Raw genomic sequence first — 17,943 nt, 5'->3', positions numbered from 1 at the left:
AGTGAAGTGACTTACAACAAGTATAAGCGCAATAGCTTTAACTTGTTAAAGATGGCTTAAGCATTTATACTGAAGAATCATTCGTCTTTAAAATAGAAAGTTCATCTGTTTAGAAAAATTTTAACTAGGAAAAGTTGGAATTCTGAAGTAAAAAGTATACAAAGATAAAAGAAGAAATTTCTACAGCTTTTAATTCACATGTTTACTGGGGGAAGCCATTCTCTGAAATATCACTAAAGAATTATTTTTTATTACCATAAATATACAGCTAATGTCTAATTCAGGTTAAATCTTGATGGTAAACTATAACATAATTTTTAAGTTTTGGCTGAATTTTTAACATTTCTAAGTCACTCACAATGAATGACCTTATCTCAGAAACCAAAATCTTGACTTCTTTCTTAGACATTTGGAATGTTAAAACAGAAGGTTAAATGTTTCAAAATAATATTTATGTAGAAGCCGGGACATGGGGGCCAGAAATCTCTGTATATTAGAAAGTGCATGAGAATAGAACAAGTGTTAATACACACATTTAATCCTGTAATAGACTTGCAAACAACAGATAAAATTGTAACTATATTTGAGAAATTCTGTAGATTATACATATTATATCTAGAAAACAGAGGTATTAAAAAAAGTCAAGAATGGATCAAAGAAACCAGAGGGAAAATTAGAAAATGTATTAAGACAAATGAAAACAAAAATACAACTTGCCAAAAATTATGGGAAATATCAAAAGAAGTGTTATGAGATGGAAATTTATAGCTATAAATGCTTACGTTTATTTTGTTAATCTTTTCAAAAAACCAGCTCCTCGATTCACTGATTTTTTGAAGGGTTCTTCATGTCTCTATCTTCTTCAGTTCTGCTCTGATCTTAGTTGTTTCTTGTCTTCTGCTAGCTTTTGAATTTGTTTGCTCTTGCTTCTCTAGTTCTTTTAATTGTGATGTTAGGGTGTCAATTGTAGATCTTTCCTGCTTTCTCCTGTGGGCATTTAGTGCTATAAATTTGCCTCTAAACACTGCTTTAGCTGTGTCCCAGAGATTCTGGTACATTGTGTCTTTGTTCTCATTGGTTTCAAGGAACTTATTTATTTCTGCCTTAATTTCATTATTTACCCAGTAGTCATTCAGGAGCAGGTTGTTCAGTTTCCACGTAGTTGTGCAATTTTTAGTGAGTTTCTTAATCCTGAGTTCTAATTTGATTGCACTGTGGTCTGAGAGATTACGATTTCCATTCTTTTGCTGAGAAGCGTTTTACTTCCAATTATGTGGTCAATTTTAGAGTAAGTGCAATGTGGTGCTGACAAGAATGTATATTCTGTTGATTTGGGGTGGAGAGTTCTGTAGATGTCTATTAGGTCTGCTTGATCCAGAGCTGAGTTCAAATCCTGAATATCCCTATTAATTTGCTGTCTCATTGATCTGTCTAATATTGACAGTGGGGTGCTAAAGTCTCCCACTATTATTGTGTGGGAGTCTAAGTCTCTTTGTAGGTCTCTAAGAACTTGCTTTATGAATCTGGATGCTCCTGTATTTGGCGCATATATATTTAGGATAGTTAGCTCTTTTTGTTGCATTGATCTTTTTACCATTGTGTAATGCCCTTCTTTGTCTTTTTTTGACCTTTGTTGGTTTAAAGTCTGCTTTATCAAAGACTAGGATTGCAACCCCTGCTTTTTTTTTTGCTTTCCATTTGCTTGGGAAATATTCCTAGACTGCTAGCCAGATTAATAAAGAAGAAAAGAGAGAAGAATCAAATAGACAGAATAAAAAATGATAAAGAACATATCACCATTGACCCCACAGAAACACAAACTACCATCAGAGAATACTATAAACACCTCTATGCAAATAAACTAGAAAATCTGTAAGAAATGGATAAATTCCCAGACACATACACCCTCCCACGAATAAACCAAGAAGTCGAATCCCTGAATAGACCAATAACAAGTTCTGAAATGGAGGCAGTAATTAATAGCCTACCAACCAAAAAAAGCCCAGGACCAGATGGATTCACAGCTGAATTCTACCAGAGGTACAAAGAGGAGCTGGTACCATTCCTTCTGAAACTATTCCAAACAACAGAAAAAGAGGGACTCCTCCCTAACTCCTTTTATAAGGCCAGCATCATCCTGATACCAAAACCTGGCAGAGACACAACAAAAAAAGAAAATTTCGGGCCAATATCCCTGATGACATTGATGCGAAAATCCTCAATAAAATATTGGCAAACTGATTCCAGCAGCACATCAAAAAGCTATCCACCACGATCAAGTCGGCTTCATCCCTGGGAAGCAAGGCTGGTTCAACACATGCAATAAACTAGGTATTGATGGAACATATCTCAAAATAATAAGAGGTATTTATGACAAACCCACAGCCAATATCGTACTGAATGGGCAAAAGTTGGAAGCATTCCCTTTGAAAACTGGCACAAGACAAGGATGACCTCTCTCATCACTCTTATTTAACACAGTATTGGAAGTTCTGGCCAGGACAATCAGGCAAGAGAAAGAAATAAAGGGTATTCAAATAGGAAGACAGGAAGTCAAATTGTCTCTGTTTGCAGATGACATGATTGTATATTTAGAAAACCCCATCTTCTCTCAGGCCAAAATCTCCTTAAGCAACTTCAGCAAAGTCTCAGGATACAAAATCAATGTGCAAAATCACAAGCATTCCTATACACGAATAATAGACAGACAGACAATCATGAGTGAACTCCCATTCACAATTACTACAAAGAGAAAAAAATACCTAGGAATACAACTTACAAGGCATGTGAAGGACTTCTTTAAGGAGAACTACAAACCACTGCTCAAGGAAATAAGAGAGGACACAAACAAATGGAAAAACATTCCATGCTTGTGCATAGGAAGAATCAATATTGTGAAAATGGTCATGCTGCCCAAAGTAATTTATAGATTCAATGCTATCCCCATCAAGCTACCACTGACTTTCTTCACAGAATTAGAGAAAACTACTTTAAATTTCATATGGAACCAAAACAGAACCCGTATAGCCAAGACAATCCTAAGCAAAAAGAACAAAGCTGGAGGCATCATGCTACCTGACTTCAAACTATACTACAAGGCTACAGTAACCAAAACAGCATGGTACTATACCAAAACAGATATACAGACCAATGGAACAGAACAGAAGCCTCAGAAATAACACCACACATCTACTACAACTATCTGATCTTTGACACACCTGACAAAAACAAGCAATGGGGAAAGGATTCCCTATTTAATAAATGTTTTTGGGAAAACTGTCTAGCTATATGCTGAAAACTGAAACTAGACCCCTTCCTTACACTTTATACAAAAATTAACTCAAGATGGATTAAAGACTTAAACGTAAGACCTAAAACCATAAAAACCCTACAAGAAAACCTAGGCGATATCATTCAGGACATAGGCATGGGCAAAGACGTCATGACTAAAACACCAAAAGCAATGGCAACAAAAGCCGAAATTGACAAATTAAACGAAAGAGCTTCTGCACAGCAAAAGAAACTATCATCAGAATGAACAGGCAACCTATAGAATGGGAGAAAATTTTTGCGGTCTATCCATCTGACAAAGGGCTAATATCCAGATTCTAAAAAGAACTTAAACAAACTTACAAGAAAAAAACAACTCCATCGAAAAGTGGGCAAAGGATATGAACAGACACTTCTCAAAAGAAGACATTTATGTGGTCAACAAACATGAAAAAAAGCTCATGATCACTGTAGAGAAATGCAAATCAAAACCGCAATGAGATACCATCTCACATCAGTTAGAATGGCGATCATTAAAAAGTCAGGAAACAACAGATGGTGGAGAGGATGTGGTGAAACGCTTTTACACTGTTGGTGGGAATGTAAATTAGTTCAATCATTGTGGAGACAGTGTGGCAATTCCTTAAGGATCTAGAACCAGAAATACCATTTGACCCAGCAATCCCATTACTGGATATATACCCAAAGGATTATAAATCATTCTACTATAAAGACACATGCACAGGTATGTTTATTGCGGCACTGTTCACAATAGCAAAGACTTGGAACCAACCCAAATGCCCATCAATGATAGACTGGATAAAGAAAATGTGGCACATATACACCATGGAATACTATGTGGCCATAGAAAAGGATGAGTTCATACCCTTTGCAGGGACACAGATGAAGCTGGAAACCATCATTCTCAGCAAACTAACACAAGAACAGAAAACCAAGCACTGTGTGTTCTCACTCATAAGTGGGAGTTGAATAATGAGAACACATGGATGCAGGGAGGGGAACACCACACACCAGAGCCTGTCGGGGGGTGGTGGGCTAGGGGAGGGATAGCATTAAGAGAAATACCTAATGTAGATGATGGGTTGATGGGTGCAGCAAACCACTATGGCACGTGTATACCTATGTAACAAACCTGCACGTTCTCCACATGTATCCCAGAACTTAAAGTATAATTAAAAATAAATAAATAAATGCTTACATTAAAAACAAGAAAAGGATTCAATTGACAACCTAACTTTACACCTAAGGAACTAGAAAAAGAAGAACAAACCAAACTTAAAGCTAGTAAAAGGAAAGAAATAACAAAGATTAGAGTGGAAATAAATAAAATAAAGAATGGTAAAACAATACCAAAAAAAAAAAAAAATCAATGAAACCAAAAGTTGGCTCTTTGAAAAGATCAACAAAACCAACAAACTTTTAGGTAGACTAAGACAAAAAAGGGAGAAGGATCAAATTACTAAACTCAGAAATGAAAGTGGGTACATAACTACCAATTTTACAGAAATGAAAAGGATATAAGAGAGTACCATAAGCAACTGTATGCCAACAAATTAACCTAGATGAAGTAGACAAATTCCGAGAAACACAAAACCTACCACGATTGAATCAGGAAGAAACAGAAAAGGTAAATAAATCTATTTAGCAAAGAGACTGAATTGATAATTTAAAAAAAAAAGGAAAGAAAAGAAAAACAAACTCCCAACAAAGAAAAGCCCTGGACCAGATGGCTTCACTGGTGAATTCTACCAAATATTTAAAGAATTACCACCAAGTCTTCTCAAGCTCTTTCAAAAAACTGAAGAGGAGGTAATACTTCCTGACTTATTCCTGACAGAGTAATACACCAGTATTACTCTGATACAAAAGCCAGAAAAAGACACCATAAGAAAACTACAGACCGATATCCCTTATGAATGTTAATGCAAAAATCTTCAACAAAATACTATCAAACCAAAGCAGTGCATTTAAAGGATTACACCCCATGAACAAGTGGGATTGACTCCTGGAATTCAAGTATGGTCCAGGGTACGAAAATCAATGTAATCTCATATTAAGGGAAAGAAAGAAAAAGACCCACATGATTATCTAAATCAAAGCAGAAAAAGCATTTGATAAAATTTAACTCACTTTCATGATAAGAACAATTAACAAACTACAAATAGAAGGAAACTACCTCAACATAATAAAGCCAGATATGAAAAACTCACAGGTAACATACTCAATGCTGAATGACTGAAAGCCTTTATCCTAAGAGCAGAAACAAGGATGCCCACTTTTACCACTTCTATTCAACATAGTATTGAAGGTTTCAGCCAGAGCGATTAGGCAAGAAAAAGAACTAAAAGACATCCAAATTGAAAAGGGAGTAAAATTATCCATTAGCAGATGACATGTTACTATATATGGAAAGTCCTAAAGTTTCTGCAAAAGAAACTGTTAGAACTAATAAATAAACTAATAAATAAATTCAATGAAGTTGCAGCATACAAAATCAACACAAAAATCAGTTGTGTTTCTTACACTAACAATGATCAAACTGAAAAAGAAATCAACAATTCCACTTACAATAGCATCAAAAAGAACAAAATACTTAGGAAACCAACTTAATCAAGGAAACGAAAGACTTGTACAGTGAAATCTACAAACATTGCTGAAAGAAATTAAAGATGACATAATGAAAAGACATCTTGCGTTCAAGGATTGAAAGACAAAATCTTGTTAAGATGTCATTACTATTCAAAGTCACCTACAGGTTCAATGAAATCTCTATGAAAATCCCAAAGACATTTGCAAAAATAGAAAAACCCATTCTAAAATTCACATGGACTCTCCAAGTAGCCAAATCAATCCTGAAAAAGAGGAACAAGGTTGAAAGACTCATACTTCCGGATTTTAGTACAATACTACAGTAATCAAAACAGTGTTATACTGGTATAAAGACAGATATATAGACCAACGGAATAGAAATATAGAACTCAAAAATATGGTCCTGATTTTCATCAAGGGCACCAAAACCATTCAATGGGGAAAGGATAGTATTTTTAAAAAGTGGCACTGGGAAAACTGGATATTCACATGGAAAAAAATGAAGTCAGACCCTTACCTTACACCATATGCAAAACTAAACTCAAAATGGATTAAACACCTAAATGTAAGAACTAAAACTATAAAACCCTTAGAAGAAAACGGGGAAAACTTTGTGACATAGGATTTGGCCATAATTTCCTGGCTACGACAGCAAAAACACAGGTAACTAAAGAGAAGATACATACACAGGACACCATCAAGAGAGCTAAAAGACAACCCACAGATTGGGAGAAAATATCTGCATATCATATCATCTGATAAGGGATCAATATTCAGGATATATAAAGAATTCCACAACAAATAATCCAATTTAAAAATGAGCAAAGGTCTTAAAACAAATGTTTCTCCAAAGAAGACATATGAATGGCCAACAAGCATATGATAAGATGCTCAACATTAGTCATCAAGGAAATGCAAACTGAAACCACAGATGCCAATTCACATGCATTGGGATAGCTACTATCAAAAACAAAACGAAACAAAAACAAAAACAAAAATCCTAGAAAACAACAAGTGTTGGCTAAGATGTGGAGAAATGAGAATCCTTGTACATTGCTGGTAGGAAAGTAAAATGGTACAGCCATTGTGGAAAACAGTATGGTGGTTCCACAAAAAAATCAAACACAGAATTACTAAATGATCTGGCAATTCCACTTCTGGGTATACACCCAAAAGAACTGAAAACGAGGATTCACACAGATATTTGCATACCCATGTCACAGCCAAAAGGTGGAAACACCCAAATGTTCATCTATGGATGAATAGATATACAAATATGGTTTATACATACAATGATATATAATTCAGCCTTAAAAAGGAAGGAAATTCTGATTCATGCTACAACATGAATAAACCTTAAGGACATTATACTAAGTGAAATAAGCCAGACATATAAGGACAAATACTGTATGATTCCACTTATATGAGGTACCTAGAGTCGTCAAATCCTTAGAGACAGAAAGTAGAATGGTGGTTGCCATGAGATGAGGGAGGGGGAACAGGGAGTTACTGTTCAATGGGTACAGAGTTTCAGTTTAGGATGACAAAAGAGTTTTGGAAATAGACAGTTGTGATGGTTGCATCACAATGTGTGTGTACTTAATGTCGCGGAATTGTATACCTCACGGTAAATTTTATGTTATGTATATTTACCACAATAAAAAAAATTTAGCAATTCAAAAAAAATCTACATGTCTTTGAACAGTCTGTTTACATTCTTTGTCCCTTTATGACTTGGCTGTTGGTCTTTTGCTTAATAATTTATAATAGTTGTATATATAGATATATATATCTCAAATTAGCTTATTGTCTGTCATGTATGTTGCAGATTTTATTTTCCCAGTTTGGTGATTGACTTTTGACTTTGAGGCATTTTTTTCCTATATAGAAAATTTTAATTTTTATGGAGTCAAATTTATCAGTCTTTAATGACTTCTTCATGGGCACAGTGTTTCAGTTTAGGATGATGCAAAAGTTTTGGAGATGGACCTAATTTGTAAAGTACATAAACAAGGATAGGAAACATTGACTTCACAAATCTCCATGACACTTTATAAGCCCCACAGTAGGGGCTGTGTGGTAAAGGTGAGTTAGAAAAAGTCGTATGAACTTGAGGTCAATGTGAGACCCCTACCTCCTATCCTGGGAGTAGCCTGAGGAGCACCTGCACGCAGGCTTACCCGTAGAGGTAAGATGGGGCAGGCAGAACAGTCATCTCATAAGCCTGGACTACAAGCTCTCTTATATACTGAAGCATGTATAAAACCAAGAAGGCAAGCTAGGAGGATACCCTGGCTACCTCTAGACATGGAGCTACAAGACATCTGCACTGAAAAAGTGTTGCACAAGGGGAGACATCAGTATAACCTTTACACAGTGACCGGGCTCCAATAATTGCAGGCTCTCACCAATCAGGTGAGCTCCTTTTTCTCTCTGGGGTAGATGAATCACATGGGGTGAAGTGAGAACTGGGGATATGGAGAAGAAGGCCTGGTAGTGTTTCTTCTAACTCTCCTATCCAAATGCCGTCTTTCAGGACCCAAATGTCAGAAGAAGAAGGCAGAAATTCTAGTCATCTCAATAAGGCACTGTGGACTTCAGGGGAGCAGCACACAAATTATCATTTATCCTCTCTCTGTATAAGGTGGGCTTTTCCATTTTTATTACCTACCTCTGATTGACTCCTCTCATAATACTAGTTGGAGACCAGAGAGGCAGCTGAGCCGTGAGGATGACGCCTAGAAGAAACTGATTTGGCTTCTGCACATCTGGATGCGCTGATGTGTCTGTCTGACTAAGAGTGTACAGCTGATCACAGGCAACCCGGCGAATCTGAAATTACATGATCAGCAGCAAAGGACAGACATGAATGAACATGTTGAGACTGCTTAAAAAGTGATTTTCTTCCAAATTCCAGCCTATTTAGTCACTCAAGTTATTGAAGGATACTAGAAAGGTATGAGTGTTTCCGTTTTTAATGGTAAGGTTTCCACTGAATAAACTGTGGCTAATTAAAACCCACTGTGGTTTGGGAACTGATTTCCCAAATTATTCTACTATTCTATTCTACTCAATAGGTTTATAACTCAATGTAAATGAAAATAAGAAAAAAGGAAGTTTAAGTTAATCCTCAAGGTCATGTAAGAATGTCAGAACTATATTATCTAATGAAAGTTTATGGGTTGAGGTTGATCTTTCCTGATTCTGACCAACAATGTGGATGCTTAGTGCCAGCTGCCCTTGTGAGCTATGGATGTCAGACACTGATTGTAATGTTGTTATAAACAAAAATAACTCACTAACATTAGTCTCATAACTTTTGGTGGCATATGGAGGAGGTAGTAGAAGGAAAGGCAGTAGAGTCCAAATCGTTACTTTTCTTTCATGGTCTGCAGCCCCTTTGTACACGCCCTGAGAGCACTCAATGCCACTCCTGTATTCCTGACAATGTCACAGGTAGTTGAGAGAGCTCACAAAACAACAGGACCAAAGGAGTTTTCTAAGTAATGTGAAAAATCCTTACCTCAGCACTTGGTGATCCGAGCAGAATATCAATGATGAAATCAGCAACACAGGGCAAGTTATAGAAAGATGCTAATAAGAAGAAATGGGGGATGTGGGTGTGTGAAACAAGTTAGGTAATGCATTTTCAAATTTTGATTAATTTCTTAAGCTCAACTTAAGCATAAGCTCATCAGTTTTACATACAATAATTCAGGATCTTTGACAATTGCTTTCATGCCTGTCCATTTACCCCATAAAATTCTAAGTTGTTTAAGAGAAGAAACCATGTCTTATTTTTGTGCTCCATATTTTAGCACAATGCCTTGCACATACCAGTTACAGAATAAATGTCTTGCCTTGATAAACTATCAATAGTTGCAAACTATAAAATATACCCTAAAATAAACTTACAAATGATAACAGATAAAAGCTTGGAGGGAAGTTATCATTTTTTCATCTTGATTTGAAAATATCTCTAAGTTAAACAATTCTAGGAAAATTAAATGAAATCAAACAGCTAAGAGTAGGATTAGTACACTTTTTAAAAGTGGAGTTACTAAAACTTCATTTCTGAATATTTATTTATTGAGAATCTACTACACATCAGACAGTGTTTGGGGGCTGGAGATTCATCAGGGAACAAAATGAATAAAAGTCTCTGCCCTCATGGAGCTTTCAATCTAGTTGGGGAGGAGATAATGACAATAAACACCATAAATAAGTAGATTATTTTGCATGTTATAAAATGACAAATGTTACAGGAAAAAAATAAGGTAAGGAGTCTGGGCAGTGCTGGGGCAAGAAGAGCACTGTAATTTTTTTAAAGGTGGTCGGGGAATGTCTCAGTAAGCATACTGGAAAGAGGGAACAAACAGGCAGTGCAAAGGAAGGAATGTACGCTGGCTGCTGGGGGAACAGCAAGGAGCCCAGGGTGGCCGAAGCATAGTGAGTAAAGGGGAGAGTAGAAGCAAAGGCACAGAAGTATCAAGTGGTACACCGTGTCCACCCCCTTGTAAAGATTTGGCTTTTACTTGGTGAACTGAGAAGCCACCGGAAGGCTTTGAAAGAGAAGTGATGTACTCTGACTTAAAATTTAGAAGGTCCACCCTGGTTGCTGAGTAGAGAATAAACTGCAAGGCAGAAGCAGGGAGATGAGTTAGGGCACTCTTGCTATAGTCCAAGTAGGAAGCAATGGCAGCTCAGAGGGCACCAACAGTGAAAGGGGTGTTAAGGGGTAGAATCTAGAGAGGGCCTGAAGGGGGATATGCTGACAGATTAGAAGTAGGGGGTGAAAAAAAGATAAAAGATATCAAAGATGAAGCCAAGGTTTTTGGCCAGAGCAACTAGAATAGAACTGCTTTTAAGTTGAGAAAACTCTAGGATGATATGGGCAGGATTAGAGGAGCTCAGTTCTGGAAATGAGAAGTTTGGATGTCTATTTGATATCCAACTGGAGATACCAGGACAGTGGCACAGGCCATAGACCCAAATTTAGGTGTTGTCAACATATAGATGGAATTTAAAACTGTGAAACTGCACGAGATCACCAAGGGAATGAATGGAGATAGAGAAGAGATGATGAGGAGCTGAGCCCTAGGGTGCTCTCATGTTAGAGAATGTTAGTAATGGTCCCCGTTCACCAAAGCCAACAATAAAGATGAAAGGGCAAATCTTAAGTTACACAATTTTTAATACTAGAGTCATTATCAGGAATTGATATACAATTCTAATTCTGTAATTTATGAACTAGTAACTTTGGGCTCTTTGAATTCCTCAACTAGACAGCAAGCTCGTGGTGTGCAGACATACTGCTCTGGTGACAGCAACTGCGGAACCTCATATACAGAAGGTGCTCAATAAATATTTCTTCAGAATGAGCTACTTTAGCATTATTCTTAGCTACTCCACATGGCAACTTTTCGGCTTTTTCATTTTGACTAATGGGACCTTATCTAGGAAGAAATGTAAATAATTCCCAACAGAAACTTGGCCTTTCCCTGAAAGAGATTAATCACAAACAAGCCTCCAGCATACCCAGTTGCTGGCTCCGAAGCTGTAGGCATGTAACAAGAAGAGACAAAGCCTCTCCTGCAATCAGCGAGTCTTTGGTGGATACAGACTGTTGTCGAACACAGATTCCTGCATGCAGGGCTACTGGTTCTCCTTCACTTCCAGAGCTGCAATTGCTTCCTGAAAATAGGTAAGCAGAAATTTCCTGTGGATCCTACAGGAACTATGCAATATTTTAATCTTTTTACTATATGTTCCAGAATCCTCATGTGACATTAAATACTTCAAGAAAGCACTTAGGTCCAAGAAGCGAGAGATTTAACACTGTATTTGAAACACTCTCATTACTTTTTCTTTAAAACACATTTGCAGGCAATCAAAATGTGTTCACAAAGCAAAACTAATTTCAGGTGATACAAGTGAAAATAGCGCAACTTTGTAGGCATGAGGGAGCCCTCCAGAGGATATCAGAAATGTTTTCTACCTTGTAACTTGATGTAGATGGGTCATATGCATACAAAAATCCTAAAAATCTCATACACTTTACTGTCTGCACTTTACTGTATATATGTCAAAATTTTAAAAACTTCCTTTATTATTGAGGTATTTCTAAAATAGAGATTGAGCAGGAAGACCAAAGCTGGGAAATAAAGCTATATTTTAAAGAGGCCTAATGAAAAATAATCTGGCAAACCAAGAAAAGAACTGTTTTCCAGGACTGAATTCTAAATGAATTTGTATTATTGCCACAATGATTGGTTTCATGACACTTTTATACTCAGCTAAGCTAAAAACTGTTGATTTGGTTTCTTCACTTACTCTAAGTATTTATAAATATTTTTCTTCTTAAGTGAAATACGACATACATATAGGAACATACATAAATACTAAATGTATACAGAGCTTGATGAATTTTTACTCATGCTCACAAGCAAGAGAAGAGGGTCTCCCATTTTTGTGACTCTGGCAAACCTACACAGAGAATTCTTATGGTGATTTCTTACCCAGTGTTCTCATTACTGTCTCTTTTTAATCAGTACCTGAACTGCTGAGTCTGTTTCGAATTCCAGCAGGACACAGGGAATTACTTTCTTTAATTGGCTGGCTACTCCCAACAAGATCAAGCCGTCCTGCAGCCGCAGCCCATGACAATCTCATGAAGCAAGCCACAGTAGAAGTGAAATCACTTACTTCCATCGTCTAAAGAATGGAACAAGTACTATGAGAAAAAGCAATACTTGAACACATGCCCTGACACCTACAACCTTCTTACAGGTCTCAGTTTCATACGCCTCCTTTCCCTCCAAGGTCATCCAGAAGGATGGCCTTTCTCAAGCTGCCATCCTGCTCAAGGGCTTTCAATCTCTCTTTTTTATCTGTAAAACAGATTGATCTTCATGCTGTGGCTTCAAATTATGCTTTACCAATTTTTTCACTTTCCCCCTTTCCCACATACTATGACCTCGTGACCTCCCACATAAGCTCTGATATTGTCTCTAGTTTGCACATATGCGCCCTTTTGCTTGAACAAATCTCCTTTCTCCAACTTTCTAAGTACTTATCTCTGTATATCTAATCCTCATCTGTTCTTCAAGGCCTAGCTCAAATGCCATCTATAACATAAAATCACCCATCACAGCCACAGGTGAAGGAAATTATTCTACCTACTTTGAAGACACACAGAATGCTTTGTCTTATAGTTTTACAACACTTGATACTTTCTACCTGGAATTATAGTTATTTCTACCCTAGTGATCTCTTTTTAAGTCACCATAAATTTCTTTAAGGCAATATTCATGTCTTAATCATTTTTATATCCCCATAGCACCTCTTCCTAAACGGGACATTCTGAATAGGAGGTACTAAAATGTCTTGAATACACAAATCACTTACTTGTATTGCAACTCGAGCAGCAGGGATGATTTCCTCAACCCTAATAGAAGACCTATCAGACACTGACAACTGTCGGTAGGATGACTTTTCTGGGGTACCACATAAGGACATCTGTCTGCTTGTCTGCCGGCTCACATTTCGGAATGGGCGGGAAGAAAGTGCTTCTATGCTATCTTTGGTGAGGTCTTCATCTAATAACGTGGGCATTGTTTGTCCGACAAGTAAAAATCTTAAAAAGAAACAGCTAGACTTATTCTGAGTCCATTCATACTATTTAAAAACATGATTCAAGAAGAAAAAGTCAAGTATTGCCTGGTGAGACTAATGCAATATATTTACATACCTTGCAAGCTGTAGACAGATGGAATAAACACCCTGCCTTGTTTCATAGTCTACTTCTGATGGGATGGAGTCTCTCTGCATGACATTTACAACCAAACTTCAAAAAGAAGAAAAAAAGGCAGGATATTAAAGACTTCTATTTTTTTCATTTAAAATTTTCCATAAGTAATGTAATCAGTCATGAATATTATCAATTACTTAGTTTCTACACGATTTTGTCATAAAAAGAGCCTACATATATCTATCATAATAATTTCCTATGATACCTATAAGCTTCCCAACTGTTCTCCCTGCTTCTGCTCTTGACCCTCCACCTTCCAAACCTATTTTCAAAAGACCCATCAGGGTGATCCTTGGAAAATTTAACTCAGATCACGGCACTCCCTCTGCACAAAATCCTTCAATGGTTTCCTATTTCCTACGCTGAAAAACAGTAGTCTTCACAGTAGCCTATAAGATACTTCATAACTGACCTCTGCTTTCTCTGCAACGTCATGTCCCAGACCTCTGTCTCAATTGAGAATGGGAAACACTGCCTCATTCACTCTGCCCCAACCACACTGGCCTCCTATGGCCTCTGCCGGCACCAGGCAGGTCCCCACGCATGGGTGTGCTGCTCCTCTGAAAAGCTTTCTCCTGGGTCTCGCTCCCTTATCTCCTTCAGGTCTTTGCTAGATGTCACCCCAGTGAAGCTTTTCCTGATCATCCTACTGAAAATCACAGCCCCCGAATCCCTGCTTCCTTCTTTCTCTACAGCTCTCCTCACCATCTGACACATGCTTTTACTTACGTGGTCTCCCCCTCTAGACTGTAAGCTTCATGGGGATGTGGATTTTGGTCTAATCTACTCACTGCTCTGTTCTCATTGCTTAGAACAGTATCTGGAACATGAATTAAATGACATATACAAATAAGCCAAATGTTTAATGCCTTTATTTTGACAGCCCTGTAAATGGCTGAGTGATGTGAAAGGAGTTTTTACTAAAAACACCTCTACAGTGTGGAACACAGAATAAAGCTACACATGTGTGCCAGACCTTCTACGGTACTTGGGAATCCTTTTTGCCATCATTTCCCTGTTTCCCAACCCCTCGACCTCCTCAAGGTCCCTACCCAGCTTCTCTGTGCCAGACCTCCCCTCAGGAATTCCTTCAACCATCCTCTGCTCATGCTTTGAGCTGGTGTCCATGCCTTCCTCACCCAGAGGAAATGGTATGCCTACTTCTTTCTAGAGAAAAGCTGCTTCCAACTGCAGTACAAGTTGGCCCCATCATTTACCCCTTTTTCTTTTATCTTTATTCTTTTCTCCTTCGTTGGTCCCTTTTAGTTAACCTATGAAGAGTCTTCCACAAGCTAAAATCAAAACAGAAAAGCCAACTTTCCCCTCAGTTATTTTTGTCTTCAATTTACTGTCACTCCTTTTTTCTTACTCATCTGAAAGGAGAGATCTCTATGCCCTGATGCTACCTTCCTGCCTTACACTTTCCACTCAGCTCTGACAGCTGGATTATGCCCTCATGGTTTTACTCACACGCTCCCAAATCTCTCATGCCATTCTCCACTTTTCTAACAAGCACCCTATCCAATCCAAACCATCTACTTCACATGACTCAGAACGACCTTGTATACAATCAAACTTATTTCTCTTGCTTTCCTTTGTTCCCTCCACCTCTCTCTGTGTTTATTTCTCATACTGACTAATGACTCACCATTTCCTCACTCTACCAAGCTAGAAACCACAGGGCCATTTTATAAATGTCCCCACCCTCTACTTAGTCATAAATGTCATTCTGTCACTGCCCTTCATCTCCTCTCTGGATACTGTCAGCTCTCAGTCTACCCTTCCTCCAGTCTCTGCCACTTCCCTTTGTCCTCTTCACTGCTGCCAGAGTAATTGTTCCAGGTAATTCTTGGCTTAGAAACTGCCTGTTCATGGACTACAAGACAACACTCATATTCCCCAATGAGACCCTTCTTGACATGTTTCTCTCCTTCATCCTTTGCTTCAACACCAGGTAACTGAGGTTCCCAAGACAGGCGATGCGTCTTCATGCTCTCACTCACCCTTCCTTCCATTCCACCTTGGAGTGCCCTTTCCCTCCTTATTTACTTAGAGGATTTCTAGGTAAATAATTTCCCAATTCCTAGCTCAACGGTCATTTTCTGTGAATCATTTCCTAACCTTATGACCCTAAGCAAATTCAACCAATTTAACCACTACTTTCTCACCCCTCCTCCTCACAAGTACTTTTTACATGTGCCTCTGTTTTAATACCTTTTTTTTTCTTTTTTTTTTTTTGAGACAGGATCTTGTTCTGTTGCCAGGGTGGAGTGCACTGGTGCAATTACTGCTCACTGCAACCTCCACCTCCCGGGCTCAAGTGATCCTCCTACCTCAGTGTCCCAAGTAGTTGGGACTACAGGTGCATGTCATCACACTCAGCTATTTTTTAATTTTTATTTTTAGTAGACATGAGGCCTCACTATGTTGCCCCAGACGATCTCAAACTCTTGGGCTCAAGCGATCCTCCTGCCTCAGCCTCTGAAAGTGTTGGGATTACAGGCATGAACCACCATGCCTGGCCTGTTTTAATACTTATAATATAGTTACCTAGCTGTTTGTTATTCTTTGTTAAACCATCAGCTGCCTCTCAAAGGCAGAGATAATATCTAATTTATCTTTCCATCCCCAGCACTAATACCTTGCACAATATGGATTTACAGGGATCAAATTCACCTTATTTCAAACTGATATGAGACACAAAAGAAACGGATACAGCCTCCTTGCTTCTACTCTTCTTGAAAATTTCCCCCACCACCAGAGGGGAAAGAGACATGCTTCCACACATTTTTCAAATAATCAGAAGTTATAAAATGATTTAAAATATTTTAAAGGACTGAAACATCATTCCTTCTTATAATAACTCTCACAATGAGTCATATGATACCTTGTAGGAATAAGCAAGACTTTACAGGGGAAATTAACTAAAATAACTGTATTCATTTCCGGCAACTCATGTAACATTACATTGAAACTCTAACCTCAAACCGCCGGCTTTGAGGAAGTTTTCACAGAAGGATTTGGCACAGCTTCTGGCCATGTCATCATCAGCTGTTGGCATGAGTTTGGAGCTTAGAACCTAGGAAACAGATAAGCACAATTATTCATCCACACATTTTCAGCAGAAATTACTCCTTTACTAAATAAAACATTCAGACAACTTGAGTTAGAATCTCTTTAAATGTTGCACACTGTTTTTTCCCCAGAAATACGTAGAAGCTGATGTTTCACGATAAAATAATCACATTTTACCTATTCTATTTACTTTGGAAGAAAAATCTTTCCATTCTAGAGAAAGCTGGTGTGTTCTTTTCATGAAACTGGCAAACATGAAAGTCTCAGACCCTCAGGCTTAATAAGAACAGATAATTTCATGTGATATGCTAGATACATTCTTTAGAAAGATATACACCAAAGTTTTATAAAACAGCTCATATATTAAAAATGCAAGATGAGTTCCCCAATAATAACTCTAACTCCTATTTATTGAACACCTACAGTGTATCAGGCATATGTATTTTACTTTATAGGTGAGAGAACCGAGACCTGAAAGGTTAAGTAGGTTAAGTGACTGCCCACCCAAGGTCACATGGTTAGAATTCAAATCCAGATGTGTCTCATTCTAACACTCATGCCCTTCTATGACGCCGCAATGCCTACCTAAAGTGGAGTTCAACTGAATACTTTGGTTGGGCAGAATTTCACATAAATGACCATACTATAGCCAAGACTACAAATCTAGTTCACATTCTAGTTTTACCTAGCTGAGAGACCTTAGGCATACAATGCTCTATTTTGTCCTAGTTTTCTCATCACTAAGTGAGCGTAGTAATTACCTTTACAGGAAGATTGAAGGATTAAATACTACAGCACAAGCTTTAAGGTGCTTAGTATAAGCATCAGCACAAAACAAGTACTCAGTAAACAACTGCTTATTTAGTTATGATTTAAAAATAAAGACTCACATTGCCTCAGTCTTAAACTAGATGTAGTTCAAGATCATTTTCTAGTCTTAAAAAATCTGCTTCTATGAACCCATGAGTTTTATGAGTTTAGAACTTAATGTGGGATTTTGTTAAAGATGCCTTCTTCCTAGGTTGCTCTGGAGAAACAGGCCCACCAACCTGGGATAATGAGCATTACATGGGAGAAAAGGAACCTGTGCTCTTCTAAGCCCTTCAAATATATATAGCTCTTCGTCTACATGGACACTCCGACCCCACCTGCCATATGCTTAATGGACAACAATTTAG

General features: G+C 37.8%; 1 protein-coding gene across 2 annotated transcripts in view; it reads right to left on the bottom strand.

The window, feature by feature from the left end:
* The window catches only part of USP24 (ubiquitin specific peptidase 24), a 147,547-nt gene that overhangs the window by 45,026 nt on the left and 84,578 nt on the right, over positions 1-17,943 (bottom strand). For both annotated transcript variants that reach the window (XM_032137650.2, XM_032137651.2), the window contains exons 32-38: positions 16,672-16,769; positions 13,631-13,726; positions 13,288-13,516; positions 12,435-12,594; positions 11,419-11,574; positions 9,404-9,474; positions 8,552-8,712 (exon numbers count right to left, since the gene is read on the bottom strand). In XM_032137650.2, coding sequence (XP_031993541.1) covers positions 8,552-8,712; positions 9,404-9,474; positions 11,419-11,574; positions 12,435-12,594; positions 13,288-13,516; positions 13,631-13,726; positions 16,672-16,769 — 971 coding nt within the window. The remainder of the gene's footprint in view (positions 1-8,551; positions 8,713-9,403; positions 9,475-11,418; positions 11,575-12,434; positions 12,595-13,287; positions 13,517-13,630; positions 13,727-16,671; positions 16,770-17,943) is intronic.

This window comes from Hylobates moloch, unplaced genomic scaffold, assembly GCF_009828535.3.
Source record: "Hylobates moloch isolate HMO894 unplaced genomic scaffold, HMol_V3 SCAFFOLD_18, whole genome shotgun sequence".
In the NCBI taxonomy this organism is placed as follows: domain Eukaryota; kingdom Metazoa; phylum Chordata; class Mammalia; order Primates; family Hylobatidae; genus Hylobates; species Hylobates moloch.
This window is presented reverse-complemented; position numbering and strand designations above follow the sequence as displayed.